Here is a 20871-nt window from a genome sequence, read left to right on the forward strand (position 1 = left end):
TAATGTCCTTAGAGTCTGTAATGACATTTCATTTTCCAGCTTTTCTTCATGGCCCTCATTTATCGTTTTTCGTAATTCAAAATCAGGTGACGGTTAGGCTTAATTAGAGTTCACCTGTTGGTAATTACAGATAAAAAGTGATTGTTTTATTAATAACTTATTAGCATTAAAAGTAAGAAAAGCTTACTTAGGTTACTTTTCCTCTTAGCTTTAAATGTATTTACGTCTGATTTTCAAGTAAAAACAGTAAATATGATGTATGACACATTGTTCACCCAGTATATTTTTATTTTATGAAACAGTGTGCAACCAGCACATCTTTATTTTTGAAATATTGTTTAACTAGTATATCTTTATTTCATGAAACATTGTTCAAACAATATATCTTCATTTCATAACAAATTGTTCACCCAGTATATCTTTATTTCATAACAAATTGTTCACCCAGTATATCTTTATTTCATAACAAATTGTTCACCCAGTATATCTTTATTTCATAACAAATTGTTCACCCAGTATATCTTTATTTCATAAAACATTGTTCACCCAGTATATCTTCATTTCATAACAAATTGTTCACCCAGTATATCTTTATTTCATGACAAATTGTTCACCCAGTATATCTTTATTTCATGACAAATTGTTCACCCAGTATATCTTTATTTCTGAAATATTGTTCAACCGGTATATCTTTATTTCATAAAACATTGTTCACCCAGTATATCTTTATTCCAGTAAAATTAATATTCTTTACTGAGACAAACAGGATTTGAGCCAAGTTCCTTGTTCTTGAAATACCATTACTTGGATAATATTTCTCACTCTTCTATGTTTTTCGAAGCGTCAACATGTCAGAGGCACTTCAGGATCCAAATTACTTCAAGTGTTGTTCGGGATTCTGTATTGACTTATTACAGAATTTTGCCACCGATCTCGGGTTCACGTACGATTTGTATCGTGTTGAGGACGGAACTTGGGGAGTTATGAACGTAAGTGTAACAGCGTTTTACGACAGTATCATAATACATGTCTATCAACTTTGTTTGTTTAATATAGCCAAGCTTAATATACTTTCTTTGTGTTTCTGCTTTTTAATGTGCTTTTTATTTCTCTCAGAGATACATATCGATCTAACTGTTTGTTTTGTTTTTGTTAGATTGTCGAAATTTGTCCAACGCCAACATTTTGTTTTTCATGTTTCTAGTCCTAAAATAAATATTTTGCCTCTTAGGTTTCCAATTTCTCAGAGTTCATGTCGCGAGTTTTTCCTAAGTGGTTTCAGAACTCATTGTTATAATAAAAATTGAAATGAGCCAGTTGGTTTAGTATTCTATCCGCTAGAAGGTTCAATGTAAAATAGCACACTAATATACTATAGTGGAGTATAGTTTTCTATCTTCTCTCTATATATATATATAAATATATATATAGATGCAGGTTTATTAGTTATTTTATATACTTGCTGCTTACATCATGTAAATGATTCCTATAAGAACATCGGAAGGTTATTTGTCTACAGTTCTTTATAGTTTATAACTTACTTCAGCACTTTCTTTGAATGTATTTAGATATGTTTATGTTCTGGTAATGTTCTTGTAAGATAAAACACAAAACGTGCACAAGTTTATAGTTCATTAATGTAGTTTAATCTTAATTAATTTCACTGTTCCGTTTATTCTACAGTCTTTGAAAAACAAACATTTCCATCGTTAAGGCGAGAATTCAGGGTTTGATCCCTCATAGGACACCGCGCTGTTATAAAGATAAGATCTTCAGGTGCATAGCTATTTCAACCAACACAACAATATAGGCAGTTGGATAACCAACCATTTTAAAAATCGTTTATTAAAACGTTTCGTTGTGTTTCAACTGTCAATGAATCTCATGAAAAGACCACGACTTCGTTTAATTTTGATTTCGACTTGCGTTTCTGTAAAATACCCTTTTAACATGGGTAAACGTAAATGATTCGCTGACACCTTTAGAACTGAACATTAAATAAGTATATTTCTACGCCATTCAGCAAAACTTGAATGTATTTCATATTTGAAACACTTCGAAACAAAACTTTCACTGAAAATACATCTTGAACTAAATAAGGAATTATGCTTCTTTATAAAATAGTTAAATTATCAAATTCGTCTCATGTAACAAATCTGATTTTTGTGACGTGAATTGTATGAAACTGATTAATTAAGATGGGGATTTTATACGAAATAGGAATACGATTCTTAAATATTCTGGAATAAAAATATATTAGTTTGATAGTATTTTGAAAGTGTAGGAAATTAGTAAACGTTTCGCTAAAATTCAAGAGAATAAATTTAACGTCAGAAGTAATAAGACAACACAGAATGATACAAAACCTGACATACCTGAAACACAGAATGATACAAAACCTGACATACCTGAAACACAGAATGATACAAAACCTGACATACCTGAAACACAGAATGATACAAAACCTGACATACCTGAAACACAGAATGATACAAAACCTGACATACCTGAAACACAGAATGATACAAAACCTGACATTCCTGAAACACAGAATGATACAAAACCTGACATACCTGAAATACAGAATGATACAAAACCTAACATACCTGAAACACAGAATGACTTTTTTTTTATGTTACAATTGATATCAATTTGCGTCTCTCGCTTGTACTATATCACGTGATAAATTTCAGCTTTCTTTGGAAGGCAGAATAAAACTATTATTTCAGATCAACTGGCAGATCATCTTTTGTATGTTTCTGTTTTTAGAAACATTTCGTTTGAAGATAAACTTCACTTCTTTATTACAACCGAGTTCTTATAAACTTTTCTTATTATTGAAGATAACGTCTTGAAAGATAAAAGTTGACGGTTTTAACTTATTTTTACCTATTCGTACTGATAAAACAAGCCAAGTTTATTCATTAGAGAAACGTCAAAAGTTCTGTTACGCGGCGTAGTTGAATCCATAATCAATTAATCAGTTTCATACTCCGTAGACGGTAAACCCCTTGTTGACACTGAGTTGTCAACCGTCGTGTCACGCTTCATAACTAAGAGTTTTTAACAACTGTTAAACCACTAGATTATTTAATATTTATTATTTACATTATTTATCTTCAAATTCATATACCTCTTGGCACAGAAACTGTTATTTAATCCATTAGGAATTTGTAAGTCGTCTTGCGCGGAAGTCGTGTTGATCGGGTTATAAAGTGAGTTTTAGTTACTTTTCTACCGAAGCGGATGTTCCGCTAAGACCATTCACACTTTTATGTGTTTAGAACGACAGCTGGAATGGCCTGATAGCTGAAATTCTAAGAGGTAAGGCGGACATCGTCGTGACCAGCATCAAGATCAACTCTGAGCGGCAGACGGCTGTAGACTTTACAGTACCGTTCCTGGAGACTGGGATAACGATAGCTGTGGCCAAACGTACTGGAATAATTTCTCCGAAAGCTTTTCTTGGTGAGAGTCAAGCACTAATCTTGTAAGAAGTATTGGAACATGTTTGTTTGTGTGAGTTCTAACTAAGATAAACCATTAACTAGTGTGAGGTAAAGCGTCTTGAGTATCGGGTGTTTTCTTTACCGTTTATGTTAATATTTTGTGGATAAGTTCTCTTGTTGAGCCTTATAATTTTAGATTTTATATAATTTGTAGAAATGTTTACAGCAAACGGTAACAAGACAATACTGAACACTTGGTCCAAGTTGGAACCCCAATTGCCACAACACTGTTTTGTTTGTTTTTGAATTTCGCACAAAGCTACTCGAGAACTATCTGTGCTAGCCGTCCCTAATTTAGCAGTGTAAGACTAGAGAAAAGGCAGCTAGTCATCACCACCCACCGTCAACTCTTCGGCTACTCTTTTACCAACGAATAGTGGGATTGACCGTCACATTATAACGCCCCCACTGCTGAAAGGGCGAGCATGTTTGGCGCGACGGGGATGCGAACCCGCGACCCTCAGATTACGAGTTGCACGCCTTAACACGCTTGGCCATGCCGGGGCCTGACCACAACATTGATACAATGAAATGGAATATCTCTCCACTGACTTGCTCGTTTTATCATATCCAGCCACATGTACACAATAACACATCTTACAGCTAGCACAAAGCGATTGGAAGTAAGTGGTATTAATAAAACACAATGTTTCATTGGACTCGCATTAAACCTGATTGAAAGGGTAATCTATAATTTCAATATTGTAATTAAAAACCACGAACATCAAAACAAATACCTATAGCTTCAGTTCATTTTTGTTTACTTTTCTCAACATGTTCTTCGTTATACTTTCCCTGAAATAAATATTCGCGTTATTTTTCTCACATTTAACACTTTTATTGTTTTATGTAATTATTACTGTTAAATATAACAGTTAATTATAGTTTACTGACGTAGATATATTAAGTTTAGCTGAAACAGGGATGTGTGTATTATTAATAGTTCTGTGTTAGATACGTCGAGAAGTTAAAGGTAATATTTAGGTTAGTGTAAGTGTAAGTGGCGGATGTCAACAGGACGGTTAGTGTCGTCTATGTAAGTGTGGATGGCAGATAGCCACATTACGTCGTCTGTATGAGTGTTAATGGTAGATGTCCACATTATGATTACGTCGTCTATATGAATGTAAATGGTAGATGTCCACGGGTAAGATTATGCATGCCCGGTTTTTTTCTTTTACAAAGACACCTAATAATTTGTGGTCACCTACAATCTGATAGTATTGTAGATAAATATACATTCACTTGTAAACAATCTAAATTAATACTGTAATATTTATTGACTAACTTGGCTGTTTGTTCTAATTATGATTAAAATTATAACTAACTTTTCCGACACATCTTGTGTTTACAAATTAGGATGATGGATGGGAAAATAGGTTTGACCATAAAGAACAGTCGTGTGCTTGGACCACTTTAGATAATTCAGAGAGAAACTGAAAAGCTGGACAATTCGGATACAAAACCAAGCTGAGATTGCAGCCAGAGGTCTTTCCTCTTCTACTATTACTTACATGATAAAGTTCAAGAAATGCAAGTGATAATGAAGTTTTACCGAGTGAACGTGCAGGTAGATTATACGAAAAGAAAGACCATGTTTTAAAAATGGAGTCGAAATTGAGATATACGGTCCAAGTTCATCTTTAAATTAAAACTTTAAGTTTAGAGATGGAACTTGAGAGTAGTACTGAACACAGAGGTGTATAAATGAAGACTAGAATAAAATTCCTACTTCAAGAACAAGAACATATTTGTTGCAGAAGTAAAGAAGGAAAAGGTATCAAAGTACCAAAGACCGGGCATAAGCTGATAAAGTTAAAAACGGTTTGCATCTTTCAGTTAGATAACTTATCTAAAGCCTAAGTAGTTTCCTATAATATGGTAAAATGAATGACAACAATATTTTGCTTATGATGTCCAACTTGTCCATATTGTAAGATATGGGATGAATGACATCGTTGGATAAATGGTTCCATAATGGAAATGATTACCCTTGTCGATCTTTGTCGTTGTATATCCTTTAATACCACATGACATGTTTTGTCCGTCAACCTGTTCTGTCGTCTTTAAGAAGACTTCCTTCTTTTGGCTTCTGTCTTGGATCTTTTGACCGCCATGACTGTTCATAAGATCATGATTATAAAACATTAGGTATTGAACTTTAATAACACAGACATTGTATTTAACCACAACACACGTGAAAATTCTGGTTGATAATTTGGTCATCAGATAATCAGGCACTTCCTGGACCTTGACCTTTCTTCTGGGCTGTTCTTTGGTTACTTGGATGTAATCGATTAAGCCCATATTTTTCTATGATTATCTTCTCTCTGGTATCTGTTTTAACAACATGCAACCACTACATGCGTGACCATTTTGAGGTCATTTCAGTGGATGTAAATCGTTGTCTTTTTTCTATTTTCAGACAAATATCTCACGTTTTACGATCTGCTCCTGACAAACGGTTTTATAATTACTAACAACACATACAGTACTAATTTTATTTTTACAGAAATATTCTTTCAAAACAAAACTCACGTTATATCTAGCTATCGGTTTGCCTAGCAGTAGGATGAAATTTTTATTGAACCGATCTGTTAGACGTGATGTTAGTCTAATTGTATATAAGTTTTGTGTTTGTGTATGTGGGAATTCTGTGTAATTTAGTGATTATTAACTCTTGAATTATCTGTAATTGTTCGTCATTTGGCTATATCTAACCGTACCAGACAGATGTATTATTCCACTGGACGTTTTTAGGTTGTATACATTTGAAAATAATTTTCACATAATTCATCCCTAGTGTTGCTTGTCACTCGTCGAATGTAATGTTTTCTCCGCCACATTTTATTTTCAATTCCATTCACGTGTCGGGTCCAATCAGGGATTTGACTGGTTTATCTACCTGGAAAACGGCTCCAATGAGGTATAATTTTGTAGCTGTTTCATTGATTTTTGCAAATAATATAATTGGTATTTTAAAGATGTATTTATATTTTATTTTCCAAGTATTACAGAAATTGCGGTTGTAGGTTTGCCACGGCAGTCATTGAAATGTGGGAACTCTTTTATGTCGCCACATCGTCAGTAAACCAGGAATAGAAGCAGATAGTTTGGTGTAATCAAATCGTCTCTCTTACATACCTAATGGGCCCGGCATGGCCAGGTGGTTAGGGCGCTCGACTCGTAATCTGAGGGTCACAGGTTCGAATCCCCGTCACACCAAACATGCTCTACCTTTCAGCTGTGGGGGAGTTATAATGCGACAGTTAAACCCTCTATTTGTTGGTAAAAGAGTAGCTCAAGAGTTGGCGGTGGGTGGTGATGACTAGCTGCCTTCCCTCTAGTCTTACACTGCTTAATTAAGGACGGCTAGCGCAGATAGCCCACGTGTAGCTTTGCGCGAAATTCAAACCAAAGATAAACACTATTCCTGTATTGGATGCACTGCCGCTAATGTTCGGAATTACACTCTCCCGTATTTCGCGAACAGAATGTATCACACACACACTATTCCTGTATTGGATGCACTGCCGCTAATGTTCGGAATTACACTCTCCCGTATTTCGCGAACAGAATGTATCACACACATTTGACAAGTTCTAATCCTAACATGAGAACACTTTACATAAATACCTTAAAAGTAACTCCTCCCATTCGAATACTAATTATTCACAAATTTAAATATTTGCCGCCATGAACGCTACTTTTCTTATCCATTATCACAATTACAAGTAAAGTGGCCAAGCAGTGACGTTATGTTTCCACCAGCCAATCACAATTCTAATAGTCTTCATACCAGGACAAGGAAGATATGAGCTCGCCTCTATATGGAAATAAGTATTTTAATCCAAAAGCAGTGTCAAACATTTCACCGACTTTATGTTATCCTACCAGTGCCTCCAGTTATTAAGTCCCCTTTATTTAACTAAACATAAATACTGGTGTTGTTAGGTTCAATAAACATTGTGTAGGCTAATTGTTTGTGTAAACAACAGGTCATCTTAACATTAATTTATTAATAGTTAAACTGACATTTGAAGTTAGAGACGTTTCGATTCAACAGCGACTATTTAACAGTTACAAAATTAAATACCAGCAATAGGGCAGTGGGGAAATATCTGTGTTCAGTTCTGATCCCATATAACACCCCGAGTGTATGCTATTTTATTGAATTTAACCGAACTTGGCACTCACAACTACAGGGTGACATAAAGGATGGTGTTCCGGTGTGGCTCACCCTAGGTCCTCATGTCTTCCCAGAGGATACATCAGCTTGTTATCAACAAACATAAAGGATATAAACTTTAAACAGTTATTTAACAACAATAAATATGGAAGAAGATACTAATTAGTCACAATAAACACGTCATCACTCCTGCCAACAATATGGCCACAACAGACACTTAATCACTCCTTCCAACAATATGGCCACAGTAAACACCTAATGACTCCTGCCAACAATATGGCCACAGAAAACCTAATGACTCCTGCCAACAATATGGCCACAGAAACACCTAATGACTGCTGCCAACAATATGGCCACAGTAAACACCTAATGACTCCTGCCAACAATATGGCCACAGAAACACCTAATGACTGCTGCCAACAATAGATACTTAATCACTCCTTCCAACAATATGGCAACAATAGATACTTAATCACTCCTTCGAACAATATGGCCACAGTAAACACGTAATCACTCCTGCCAACAATATGGCTACAATAGACACGTCATCACTCCTGCTAACAGTATAGCTAACAAATTATTTGAAATATACATTATGTGAGAATTTTATATTAAAAGCTAGGATTTAATCAAAAACTAAATCCTTAACGTATGAACATTGTGTGAACTTTATTATATTGATAACTAAAGTTTATTGGTTCTAATAATTAATGGTCTGAACTGTATGAAACAAATACTCTGATATTAACCTAAATAGAGAACAGGTTCTCTATCGTCGATTCATTGAATATCAAAAGACAGTTATTTGATTTAAAGGTAAATAGATATAAATCTTAATTATACAACTTTTCCTATTGGTAAATAATAATAATAAAAAAATCTTTCGTCAACAACAACGTAAGTCTAGTCACTTTTCATCAGTAAACACATGTTTCTATAACATCACTATTCATCAAAATGACCTTTATTTAATAATAAACATCGTCACAGGCCAACTATTCCTATTACTTGACAACGCACTTGGGGGAATTTTTCCAGATGTCTTCCAGCGAGTACAAGGAATACCTAGAGAAGGTAATGTCAGTCTCCAAGACGAAAGATTTATATTTCAAGTGTTTCCACGCGTAAGAAACCTTCATGGAAATGACTATAAAAAAAGTTCTACCCATTAGTCGCACACTTAAGAACAAGAATGTCTTGGACCAATCTTGAGTTCTGTGAGCCAGCGGTAACTTACTACAAGGTTATACTGACAGATTACTGTCTTTACGATATTTATCACGATTTGTCATCAGAACACCCTCTATAAACTCACTTTAAACTTTTTTAAGGAAAAACTAATATATAATCTCTGGACCTCAAACATTTTTAAATATTATAACCTCTTGTTAATGATAGAGAAGCGTTCTTTCGTTTCTATGTCTTAACCTTATACGTAAGATAGAATAGAAAACGTTGGTTTCCATCCTTAATAAACTAATCTATCGTTAAGTAATTTAGGCTTAAATATAAGACTCGAACTATTCTCCCATTTTGTAAACATTCTTCAGTGTTTAAATTAGTTTTCCTATAAATTGTGTAAATGTACTACTTCTCTTAAAATTATATAATCCTTCACACTTTCAGTAGTTATAGGCTTAAATCAAGAATATTTACATAAATACCCTACAATGTTTTCAATTAAGTCTACAACTTGTTTGTTTGTTTCTGAATTTCGCACAAAGCTACTCGAGGGCTATCTGCGCTAGCCGTCCCTAATTTAGCAGTGTAAGACTAGAGGGAAGGCAGCTAGTCATCACCACCCACCGCCAACTCTTGGGCTACTCTTTTACCAACGAATAGTGGGATTGACCGTCACATTATAACGCCCCCACGGCTGAAAGGGCGAGCACGTTTTGTGCGACCGGTATTTGAACCCGCGACCCTCAGATTACAAGTCGAGTGCCTTAACCACCTGGTCATGCCGGGCCCAAGTCTACAACTAACGGGGACTTTATTTTAATAGTTTAGTGACCTTTTTTTTTTAATATATATATATATATTCACTGGGGAAAGACCCTTAGGACTATCTTTATCAGATATGCCGTGTCTGTCTGGTTCTCGTAATAAATCAGTTTTCTCCAACTTATATTGAAATAATTCAGTGCACTAGGTAGGTATCTCCGTTGTTCTTTCTCTGTTTGAGTATTTATACAAAAAACCGGAGGAATTATTTCTAGGGACTTTAAACGTTTGCATTGTTTGTAGTTTGGTTTGTACTAGTTTTTGTGTTATGTTTACTTATGCTGGGGCTGCATAGTCAGTTACAGGTCTTATGTATATTTTGTAGATTTTTAACATGTTGTCCGTTGTAGCTCCACTGTATTTACCAGTTAGACTCCGACCACAGTTTATTCTTTGTCATGTTTTCGTTCTAATATTATTTAAGTGGTTTATCCATGTTAATTTTGAGTCAAAAGTTAGTCCGAGAAAACTGGCTAATGCACGAGTTTGAAGAAGTGTTCCGTTCATGTATAACTCAGGTTGTTGTTGTTTTGTTAATTTTGTGAAAACCACAAGTTAGGTTTTTGTTATGTTTATTTTAATTCTATATTTTTGGTAGTATTCACTTATTCTATTTAGTTGTGGTTGTTGGTGTTGTGGCACTTTTCCAGACTGCAACGTCATCAGTATCCATGATCTGGATCGTTCATGATGACGAGGATAGAGTTAACCACCCCTCCCTGAGGGACACCTGGCTCTGAAGTAAATAACTCTGAGAAGGTTCCCTCAGTATTTATTCTACATTTTCTGTTTTCCAAAAACTTTGAGAGCCAGAGAATAATCTCACGCGGTACTTCTATTTTTGTCACTCGGAACCGGAAACTATTGTGCCATACAGTGTCGAAAGATTTCTCAATATCAAGAAATCATGCGACATTGCATTCTTTATCAATAAAGGTATCTACTATTGATTCAGTTAGTCTGACTAAGAGATCGGTTGTTTGTCTGAATCCATTCTGTACTTCAGGTAACTTTGATAATATTTCTAGTAATGTGGAAAGTCTGTTGTTGATTCGTTACAGAATTTCGCCTATGCATCTGGCCAGACTGATCGGTCGATAGCTATCTGGTTCGTTGGTTGGCTTTCCTTCTTTCTGGAACATTAATACGTTGGCAAGCTTGCAAGAAGCTGGGATATATTCAGATATTAGTGATAGATAGAAGATTGCTGTTAGGTGTTCAAATAATTTTGAAGTGCCTTTCTTAACAAGGTTAACTTTTATGCCATCTTCTGTCTGAACTTTGTTTTTTTTATCTTTCTTCTTGTTTCTCTGAGTCCTTGTTCTGTTTTTTTTTGTTAACCTCGAATTTGTGGAGTCATTTATTATGTTGATGTTTGTGTAATTTAGGTTAACTGAGAAACATTGTTTAAACAATTCTATATTATATGTTATGTGGTTATTTACTTTATTATAAAAAACTGTATTCATGTCTGGGTCATAATGTGTTTTGAACTTAATTTGAAAATATGGTTTAAAGGCTTCTGTTTTTTCTACATCACTGTGTTATGGTGTTATTGGAATCTTCTTGTATTGTCTCAGTTCGTGAGTTTTTTTAGGAGTGACCAGAATTTTTTTAGGATCTGCTTTTTTTTTCACTTAATTGGCAGCAGAAATTGTCCCGTTTTTGTTGTTTTAATAATTGATGTTCTCATTTTATTTATTATTTGTATTTATTTATTATTTATTTGTTTTTATTTTTCCAAACTTTGTTTATTGTTCGGTAGTGTTTTCTGAACAGATCTCGTCAGGTACGTTCTAAACACATATAGTTTTACATGTGTTTTCTGAACAGACCTCGTCAAGTACGTTCTAAACACATATAGTTTTACATATGTTTTCTGAACAGACCTCGTAAAGTACGTTCTAAACACATATAGTTTTACATATGTTTTCTGTTACCTAATAAAAGGCATAACAAATTAATTACATTTTAAAGTTGGGGAGACGCATTTTTTTGTCCACCCCTGTATGTTTGAAAGACGTCGAGACGATATGGAAACGCATCAGAAATAATTGATTGTAGGTTTTAGACACCTAGAGATACATACCTAAAGTGGGGGAATTTCTCTTATTATACTACATTTAATAAAAAAAATCAGGTCAACGGAAATGGATATCTAAATACAATGATTATTTTCTATTTATCTGTATCTCAGCTGTCGAAAACACGAATGAGCTGAACCTCCCATGAAACAAATCCAAAATCAATATAAAATCACTCCTTCTGTGACGCACTTGAAAATATGAATCCTTATTTTAAACTGTTTTCTTTTAAGATGCCTGATAGATGATGTTTGTGATAGGTTGTGAAAGTCAAAGGAAACTGTAATTCATCAACACAATTTAAACGAGTCATAAACCTCAGATATATTATTCCAGAATTACAAGCAACATATACATTTGAAATTGTTATTTACATTACATATGTATCTTTTTTTCATATTTAATAACGTTAATATCCGCTTGGACAAAGGAAATGTTTATCTTGATGTGTAAGCTCGTTGATATAACAAGTTTCTTTCTCGGAGTCACCCGTTGGGTTAGCTAAAGTCCGAAGTTCGACTCCCGGCAACTAGCCCATTGACTGAAACAACATAATTGCATGTAGGTTTGTCTCCAACCTAGTAGTGTTTACTTAAAATTAAGTACCAAGTCAAAATGGGTTATCTATGCTCTGTCTACCAAGGGCATCGATACACGGTTCCTAGCGATATGAGTCAAAATGATATACACTATACCACTGGGAGGTACCTAGTAATGTTAACAATAAATACACTTAACAAAACTATTAAAACTTATTGTTAAGCAGAATATACGGAAAAAGTATACAACTGTTCAGAAAGCAAGAATAAATTAATGTGTGTGTGTAATAATTAAACAGATAAGTGAAGATAAACAGTAAACAAATTTTGTCTTAAAATTAAGTCGCCTAAGCTGCGAGGAAAGCCAACGATACTTGTTGGTGTACAATCGTTTAAGCAATACTTGTTATTGTAAAATCAATTAAAGAATACCTGTAGAATCTTTTAAACAATATTAGTCATTGCAAAATCTACTAAACACTACTTCTTAGTGTAGAAACTTTTAAACAATTCATATTATTGTAGAATATTTTAAACAATACTCGTTAGTGTAGAATCTTTTAAACAATACTAGCCACTGTAGAAACTATTAAACAATCTTTCTTTGTGTAGAATCTTTTCAACAATATTAGTCATTGTAGAATCTACGAAACAATACCCGTTGGTATATAATCTTTTCAACAATATTCGTCATTGTACAACCTACTAAACAATATTTCTTAATGTAGAAAAATTTTAACGATACTTGTTTCTCATTAAGTAATTAAACAAAACTTGTTATTGTATAATCTAATAAACAATACTTGGTATTGTATAATCTACTAAACAATGCTTGTCAGTGTAGAATCTTTTAAACAATACAGTCAAACATCGATATAAGGCGCTAGTTGGGGTCCAAAAAATTCGACCGTGTTGTATCTGATTGCGCCTTATACCGATTTGATTATATTTTTTTTTACCCTCGGGGTGAGCGATAATGCAAAATTTACGCGTTTTGTAGTGAAATAAAGAAAAACAAACAAAACTACTTACATCAATGATATAACATTTTTTTTATTTATTTTTATTTATTAAACTCAATTTTAAGACTTAAATTAAATGTAAAAAGCAGAATTCTAAAGAAATTTATCAAATTCATTACTTTGATGGGGGCTGATATTCTAAAAGTAGTTCCGTCAGAGCAATCATGTGATCGTTTTTACGATTAGACGCTGATTAAAATTAGCTCAATTTTAAAAGTTAATACATATAGTAATTAATTTTGATAATTTATTTACTAATTATTAAAATCTAAATACAAACTGAAGTCAAATAATTACCAGATAAAAAAATGTCATGGCAAAGTTTAAAATACGAATTCAGTACTGAAACAAATACGGATTTTTCAAAAAAATTAATAACAATAAAATGGCGTGAAAACCATACAAAAAGATTGAAGTGGATTTGGTTTTTGATTTTTGATCAGATTAACCGGCTGATTACATTAAGCAGTGGTAATATTAAGCGGCGGCCTCTGTAGAAACCCCAAAAAATTTGGGGCCTATGACCCCATCGCGCCCAACTGATTATCGCGCTTTATCGATGCGTTTTATATCGATGTTACCTGTACTTGTTTCTCATTAAGTAATTAAACAATACTTGGTATTGTATAATCTACTAAACAATGCTTGTTATTGTATAATCAACTGAACAATGCTTGTCAATGTAGAATCTTTTAAACAATATTTGTCAGTGTAGGATCTTTTCAACGATGATTGTCAATGTTCTATACTTGTCTTTATAGAATCTATTATACAATAATCGTCAGTGTAGAATGTATTAAACAATACTCTCAATGTACAAGATTTAAAAAATACTTGTTAATGTAGAAACTATTAAACAATAATTGTCAGTATTGGATCTTTTAAACAATTCTTGTCAGCGAAAAAGCTTCTCAACAATATTTCTCAGGGTAAAATATTTTAAAGAATATTTGTCAGTATAGAATGTAATGTACAATTCTTATCAATGTAGAATCTACTAAACTATGCTTGTTGGTGCAGAATCTATTGAACAATAATTCTCATTATGGAATCATTTAAATAATACTTTTTAGTGTATAATATATTAAGCTATACTTGTCAGTGTAAGATCCTTTAAAATATTTGTTAGTGAAGAATCTTTTAAACAATACTCGTCAGTGTAGAATATAATAAACAATATGTTAGTTTAGAATCTTCTAACCGACAATTCTTAGTGTAAAATCTTTTAAATAACACTTGTTAGTATAAATTCCACTAAACAATACTGCTGAGTGTTGAGTACTTGTTAGTTTAAAATCTGTTAAACAGTATTTGTCAATCTAGAATGTACTAAACAATACATGTCAGTGTAGAATTTTTTACACAAGACTCGTTAGTGTAGAAACGTTTAAACAACACTTGTAAGTGAAGAACCTTATAAACAGTACTTCTCAGTTTAGAATCTACTCACCTAAACTTGTTACTGTAGAATCTGTTAAACACTATTTGTTAGTACAGAATCTAATTAACATATCTTGTTTGTGTAGAATCTACTATACAATACTTGCCAGTGTAAAAAGTTTTAAACGATGCTTGTTTATGTAAAATCTCTTAAACAAACCTATTTAGTGTAGGATTCACTAAACAGTACTTGTCAGTTTAGAATATTTAAAAAATATTTCTTATTGTAGATTCTTTTAAACAATACTTGTTATTGAAGAATCTTTAAAAAATACTTCTTAGTGAAGAATACTTGCTTGTGTAAAATCTATTAAACAATACTTGTTAGTGAAGAATCCACAAAACAATAATCATCACTGTAGAATGTACTAAACAAGACTTGTCAGAGTAGAAATTACTGAACAATAATTTTCAGTGTACAATACTTTAAACTATACCTGCCAGTATAGAATATACTAAACTCTTCTTGACACTGTAAAATCCTTTAAACAATATTTAATAGTAGATAATCTTATAAACAATAATCGTCAGGGTAGCATGTACTAAAGAATACTTCTCAATTTAGAATCTACTAAACAATACGTGTCAGTATAGAATGTATTACACAATAATCGTCAGTGTAGAACGTACTAAACAATACTTGTTAGTGTAGAATGTACTAAACAATAATTGTCAGTGTAAAATCCATTGAACTATATTTCTAGTAAGGAATCGTTAAACAATAACTGTCAGTGTAAAATCCTTTAAACAGTATATGTAGTCTAGAATCTTTTAAGCAATAATTGTCGGTATAAATGCACTAAACAATATTTGTCAAAGTAGAATCTACTAGAAAATACTTATCAGTATAAATCCTTTAAACAATACTTTTTAAAGTGCAGATTGTAATAAACTATACTTATGAGTGTAAAATCCTTTAAAATACTTTATAGTGTATAATATACAAAACTATACTTGTCAGTTTAAAATCCTTTAAAAATATTTGATAGTGAAGAGCCTACTAAACGATACTTGTCATTATAGAATCTATTATTCAATAATCGTTAGTATAGAATATATTATACAATCATCGTCAGTGTAGCATGTATTAAACAATACTCTCAGTGTACATTTTTTTTAAATACTTGTTAGTGTAGAAACTTTTAAACAATAATTGTCAATATTGAATCTTTTAAACTACTCTTGTCAGCATAGAATCTTCTGAACAATATATCTCGGTGTAAATTATTTTAAAGAATACTTGTTAATGTAGAATCTTTTAAACAATACTAGTCATTTTAGAATCCTTTAAACAATACTTGACAGTGTAGAATCTTCTAATCAATAACTGTCAGTGTAGAACCCTTTAAACAGTACATGTCAGTGTAGAATATTTTAAACAACACTTATGAGTACAGAATTTTTAAATAATACTTATTAGTGTACAATCTTTTAAACAGTCCTTGTTTATGTAGAATCTATTAAACAGTACTTGTTAGTGTAGATTCTACTAAACAATACTTGTCAGTGTAGAATCTACTAAGCAATAAATTTCAGATTAGAATCCTTTATACAATACTTGACAATGTAGAATGCACTAAACAATAGTTGTTAGTGTAGAATCTGCTAAACTATACCTCTCAGTGTAGAAACATCTAACACATATTTGTTAGTGAAGAAACTTTCAAACAATAATCGGCAGTGTTGAATGTAATAAACAATACTTGTCAGTTTTTAACCTTTTAAACAATACTTATTACTATAAATTATTTGACGCGATACTTTCTAGGGTACAATCATTTAAACAAATACTTGTTTGCGTAAAGTTCATTAAACAATACTTGTTAGTCTATAATCTACTAAAGAATGCTTGTCAGTGTAGAATCTTTTCAACAATACCTGTCAATGCAAAATCTCTTAAAATATTTCTTAGTGCAGAATTTTTTAAACTATTTTTGTTAGTGTTGAATCTTTTGACCAATACGCCTTAGTGTAGACCATATTATACAATACTTGAAGGAGTAGAATCAACTAGACTATACTTGTTCTTGTGAAATCGTTTAACCAATACTTATTAGTGTAAAATATATTAAACAATACTTGATAGTGCAGAATGTACTAAACAATACTTGTTACTATAGAATTTATCAAACTAAACTTAACAGTGTAAAATCCTTTAAACAATATTTGTTATTGAAGAATCTTTTAAACAAAACTTGTCACTGTAAAATCTACTATACAATTCTTATTAATGTAGAATCTACTATACAATAATTCTCATTGTAGAATCATTTAAATAATATTTGTTTGTGTAAAACCTATTAAACAATACTTGTTAGTGTAGAATGTACTAAACAATATTTGTCAATATGGAATGTTCTAAATAATACTTCTTAGGGTAGAATATACTAATCTATTTTTTCGATGTAGTATCCTTCAAACAATATTTATTAGTACATAATCTTTTAAACAATAATCGTCACTGTAGAATGTACGAAACAATAGTTCTCATTATAGAATCTACTACAGAATGTTTTGTAGAATGTACAAAGCAATACGTGTGAATATAGAATCTATTATACAATAATCGTCAGTGTAGAATGTACTAAACAATACTTCTCAGTGTAGTATGTACTAAACAGTAACTGTCAGTGTAAAAACTACTAAACAATAATCGTCAGTGTAGAATGTACTGAACAATACTTCTCAGTGTAGTATGTACTAAACAGTAACTGTCAGTGTACAAACAACTAAACAATAATCGTCAGTGTAGAATGTACTGAAAAATAGTTCTTAGCGTAGAGTCTGTTAATCTATACTTTTCAGTGCAAAATCCTTTAAATATTATTCCTAATATGGAATCATTTAAACAATACTTGTTAATGTATAATTTTATACACAAACTTCTAGTGTAGAATATACTAATCAATACTTGTCAAAGTAGAATTCTTTAAACAATACTTCTTACTGTAGGATCACTAAACAATACTTCTGAGTGTTGAATACTTGTTAGGGTAAAACCTTTTAAACAATAATCGTCAGTGTAGAATGTACTAAACAAAACTTGTTAGTGTAGAATCTCTTAAAATACTTCTCAGTGTAGAATCCTTTAAACAATACTTGTTAGTGTAAAGTCTTCTCAACAATATTTGTCATTCTAAAATATTTTAAAGAATATTTGTCTGTGTATAATATTTCAAACACTACTTGTCAGTTTAGAATCTACTAAACTATACTTTTTGGTGTAGAATCAGTTAAACAATACATTTTAGTGTAGTATCTATTAAATAAAACATGTTACTCTAGAATCCTTTAAACAATACTTGTTAGTCTACAATCTCTTAAACAATACTTGTGGGATCTACTAAATAATACTTGTTAGTCTACAATCTTTTAAATAATACTTGTCAGTGTAGGATCTATTAAACAATACTTGTTAGTCTACAATCTCTTAAACAATACTTGTGGGATCTACTAAATAATACTTGTTAGTCTACAATCTTTTAAATAATACTTGTCAGTGTAGGATCTATTAAACAATACTTGTTAGTCTACAATCTCTTAAACAATACTTGTGGGATCTACTAAATAATACTTGTTAGTCTACAATCTTTTAAATAATACTTGTCAGTGTAGGATCTATTAAACAATACTTGTTAGTCTACAATCTCTTAAACAATACTTGTGGGATCTACTAAATAATACTTGTTAGTCTACAATCTTTTAAATAATATTTGTCAGTGTAGGATCTACTAAATACCACTTGTTAGTCTAAAAATTTTTAAATAATACTTGTCAGTGTAGGATCTACTATATCATACTTGTTAGTCTACAATCTTTTAAATAACACTTGTCAGTGTAGGATCCACTAAACAATACTTGTTTGTCTACAATCTTTTAAATAATACTTGTCAGTGCAGGATCTACTAAATACTATTTGTTAGTCTAAAATCTTTTAAATAACACTTGTCAGTGTAGTATCTACTAAATAATACTTGTTAGTCTACAATCTTTCAAATAATACTTGTCAGTGTAGGATCTACTAAATACTACTTGTTAGTCTAAAATCTTTTAAATAATACTTGTCAGTGTAGGATCTACTAAATAATACTTGTTAGTCTACAATCTTTCAAATAATACTTGTCAGTGTAGGATCTACTAAATAATACTTTTTAGTCTACAATCTTTTAAATAATACTTGTCAGTGTAGGATCTACTAAATAATACTTGTTAGTCTACAATCTTTCAAATAATACTTGTCAGTGTAGGATCTACTAAATACTACTTGTTAGTCTAAAATCTTTTAAATAATACTTGTCAGTGTAGGATCTACTAAATAATACTTGTTAGTCTACAATCTTTCAAATAATACTTGTCAGTGTAGGATCTACTAAATAATACTTGTTAGTCTACAATCTTTCAAATAATACTTGTCAGTGTAGGATCTACTAAATAATACTTGTTAGTGTGTTATCTATTAAACAATACTTGTTAGTATAAAATTTTTTTAAACAGTTCTTGTTATTGTAAATTCTGTTATATAATACTTTTTAGTGTAGAATGAAACACTCTTTGTTTCGATAGTTTCTTTCGCCCTAAATTTGGATAAGTTTGGTAATGTTACCTCTGTGAAACGTATATTTATTATATACACATATATTACATATAACCTGCACACCCATATACACGCACTTTAAACACAATTATATATACGTCAACTAATCCTCCAGCATGACCAGCTGATAAGGCGCTCAACTCGTAATAGGAGGTTCGCGGGTTTGAATCTTTGTCAAAAGAAATATGCGCGTTTTGGGGCGTTATAAAGTCATGGGCAATCCTACTATTCGTTGGTAAAATAGTTACCCCACAGTTTGCGGTGGGTGGGGATACTAGCTGCCTGGCCTCTAGTCTTTCATTTCGAAATTAGGGATGGCTAGCGCGGATAGCCCTTGTGTAGCTTTGCGTGAACTTTGAAACAAACAAACAAGTTGTGAGGTTGATGTGTTTCTGTTTATGATGCTACAGCTCATTAGTTGGAATTTAACTGTCTAGTTTCTTTATGTATCACGTGGGTTGTATAGTGGTAGAAACGTGGATTTCCATGTTTGACGTGTGTGCTCGCCATGATTCAGATTATCTCAGTCTATAGTTGAGGTGTTGAACGTCTTGTATATCAGTGTGATGATTTGGAATCTTTACTTGTAAGGTCTGAGTCCGATTTTACGAAAGTTTTACATTCTGGCGTATAATTCTGGGGAGCCGAGAGAGGCCCAGGATATTTTTAGTGAAACATGATACCTAAAAAATTAGTGGAGAGGACTTGTGCCCTAGTTTCGTTTTTAATATCTGAAATAGTTTAATATTTCATTGAGTTTCGTGTGGAATATAAAAATTTGAGTTTCCTTCGTGTTGAGTTCGACTCGCTATTTATTCCAGCTCCGTATACTCACTTATAACGCTAAAATCAGAAGTTCGATTTCCTCCCCTTGGTTACATCATTTATACCAATGTGAGTTTAACAAAGACGAACAAGTATATATTCCGCCATTTTATATTTACATATTTTAGCTTTTGATCATAACTGTTACGGTGTGAAGCACATTAATCACTGAATTTTGTTTAATCAAAAAATATTTAAATATTATACAAATAATTTTAACTTGTAGGAATTCATCACACAGCATTATTATATTTTATCTGTTATATTCAACATCCATTGTTTATTTTGACCAACTTTTCTATCATACACAAGAATTGAAAAGCACGAGCGCTAGACAGTCATCTTGATTTTGAATGAATTCAGGCGCACGGTATGAACGTGAGAGAATGTATACACTAGTAATTCCACACATATTTCACGTAAATAAAAGATGTTTATTTTGATTTTATCGCTTTGTTTATGATTCTACTTAAAGTTATCTGACTCGTGTAAATAATGTGTACTTGTGGTAATATATTATTTTACGATTTCACCTCGTTTTTCTTGCTTCTTAGAAACGATTGAAAGTCTGGTGAGTCGACGTTTTACGTTTCTGAAATTACACGCTGTTCGGTTTCAGGTTTTAAGTTCCTTTAAAGTTCATTAACGCACGATCGGACTGAGCG

The 20871-nt window shown here is 32.1% G+C and overlaps 1 protein-coding gene across 2 annotated transcripts in view; it reads left to right on the forward strand.

The window, feature by feature from the left end:
- Positions 1 to 814: 814 nt before the first annotated feature.
- The window catches only part of LOC143224740 (glutamate receptor ionotropic, NMDA 2A-like), a 373609-nt gene continuing 353552 nt past the window's right edge, over positions 815 to 20871 (forward strand). For both annotated transcript variants that reach the window (XM_076453004.1, XM_076453003.1), the window contains exons 1-2: positions 815 to 989; positions 3285 to 3468. In XM_076453004.1, the coding sequence (XP_076309119.1) occupies positions 849 to 989; positions 3285 to 3468 (325 nt within the window). In that variant the 5' untranslated portion in view covers positions 815 to 848. The remainder of the gene's footprint in view (positions 990 to 3284; positions 3469 to 20871) is intronic.

Source organism: Tachypleus tridentatus, chromosome 9, assembly GCF_004210375.1.
Source record: "Tachypleus tridentatus isolate NWPU-2018 chromosome 9, ASM421037v1, whole genome shotgun sequence".
In the NCBI taxonomy this organism is placed as follows: domain Eukaryota; kingdom Metazoa; phylum Arthropoda; class Merostomata; order Xiphosura; family Limulidae; genus Tachypleus; species Tachypleus tridentatus.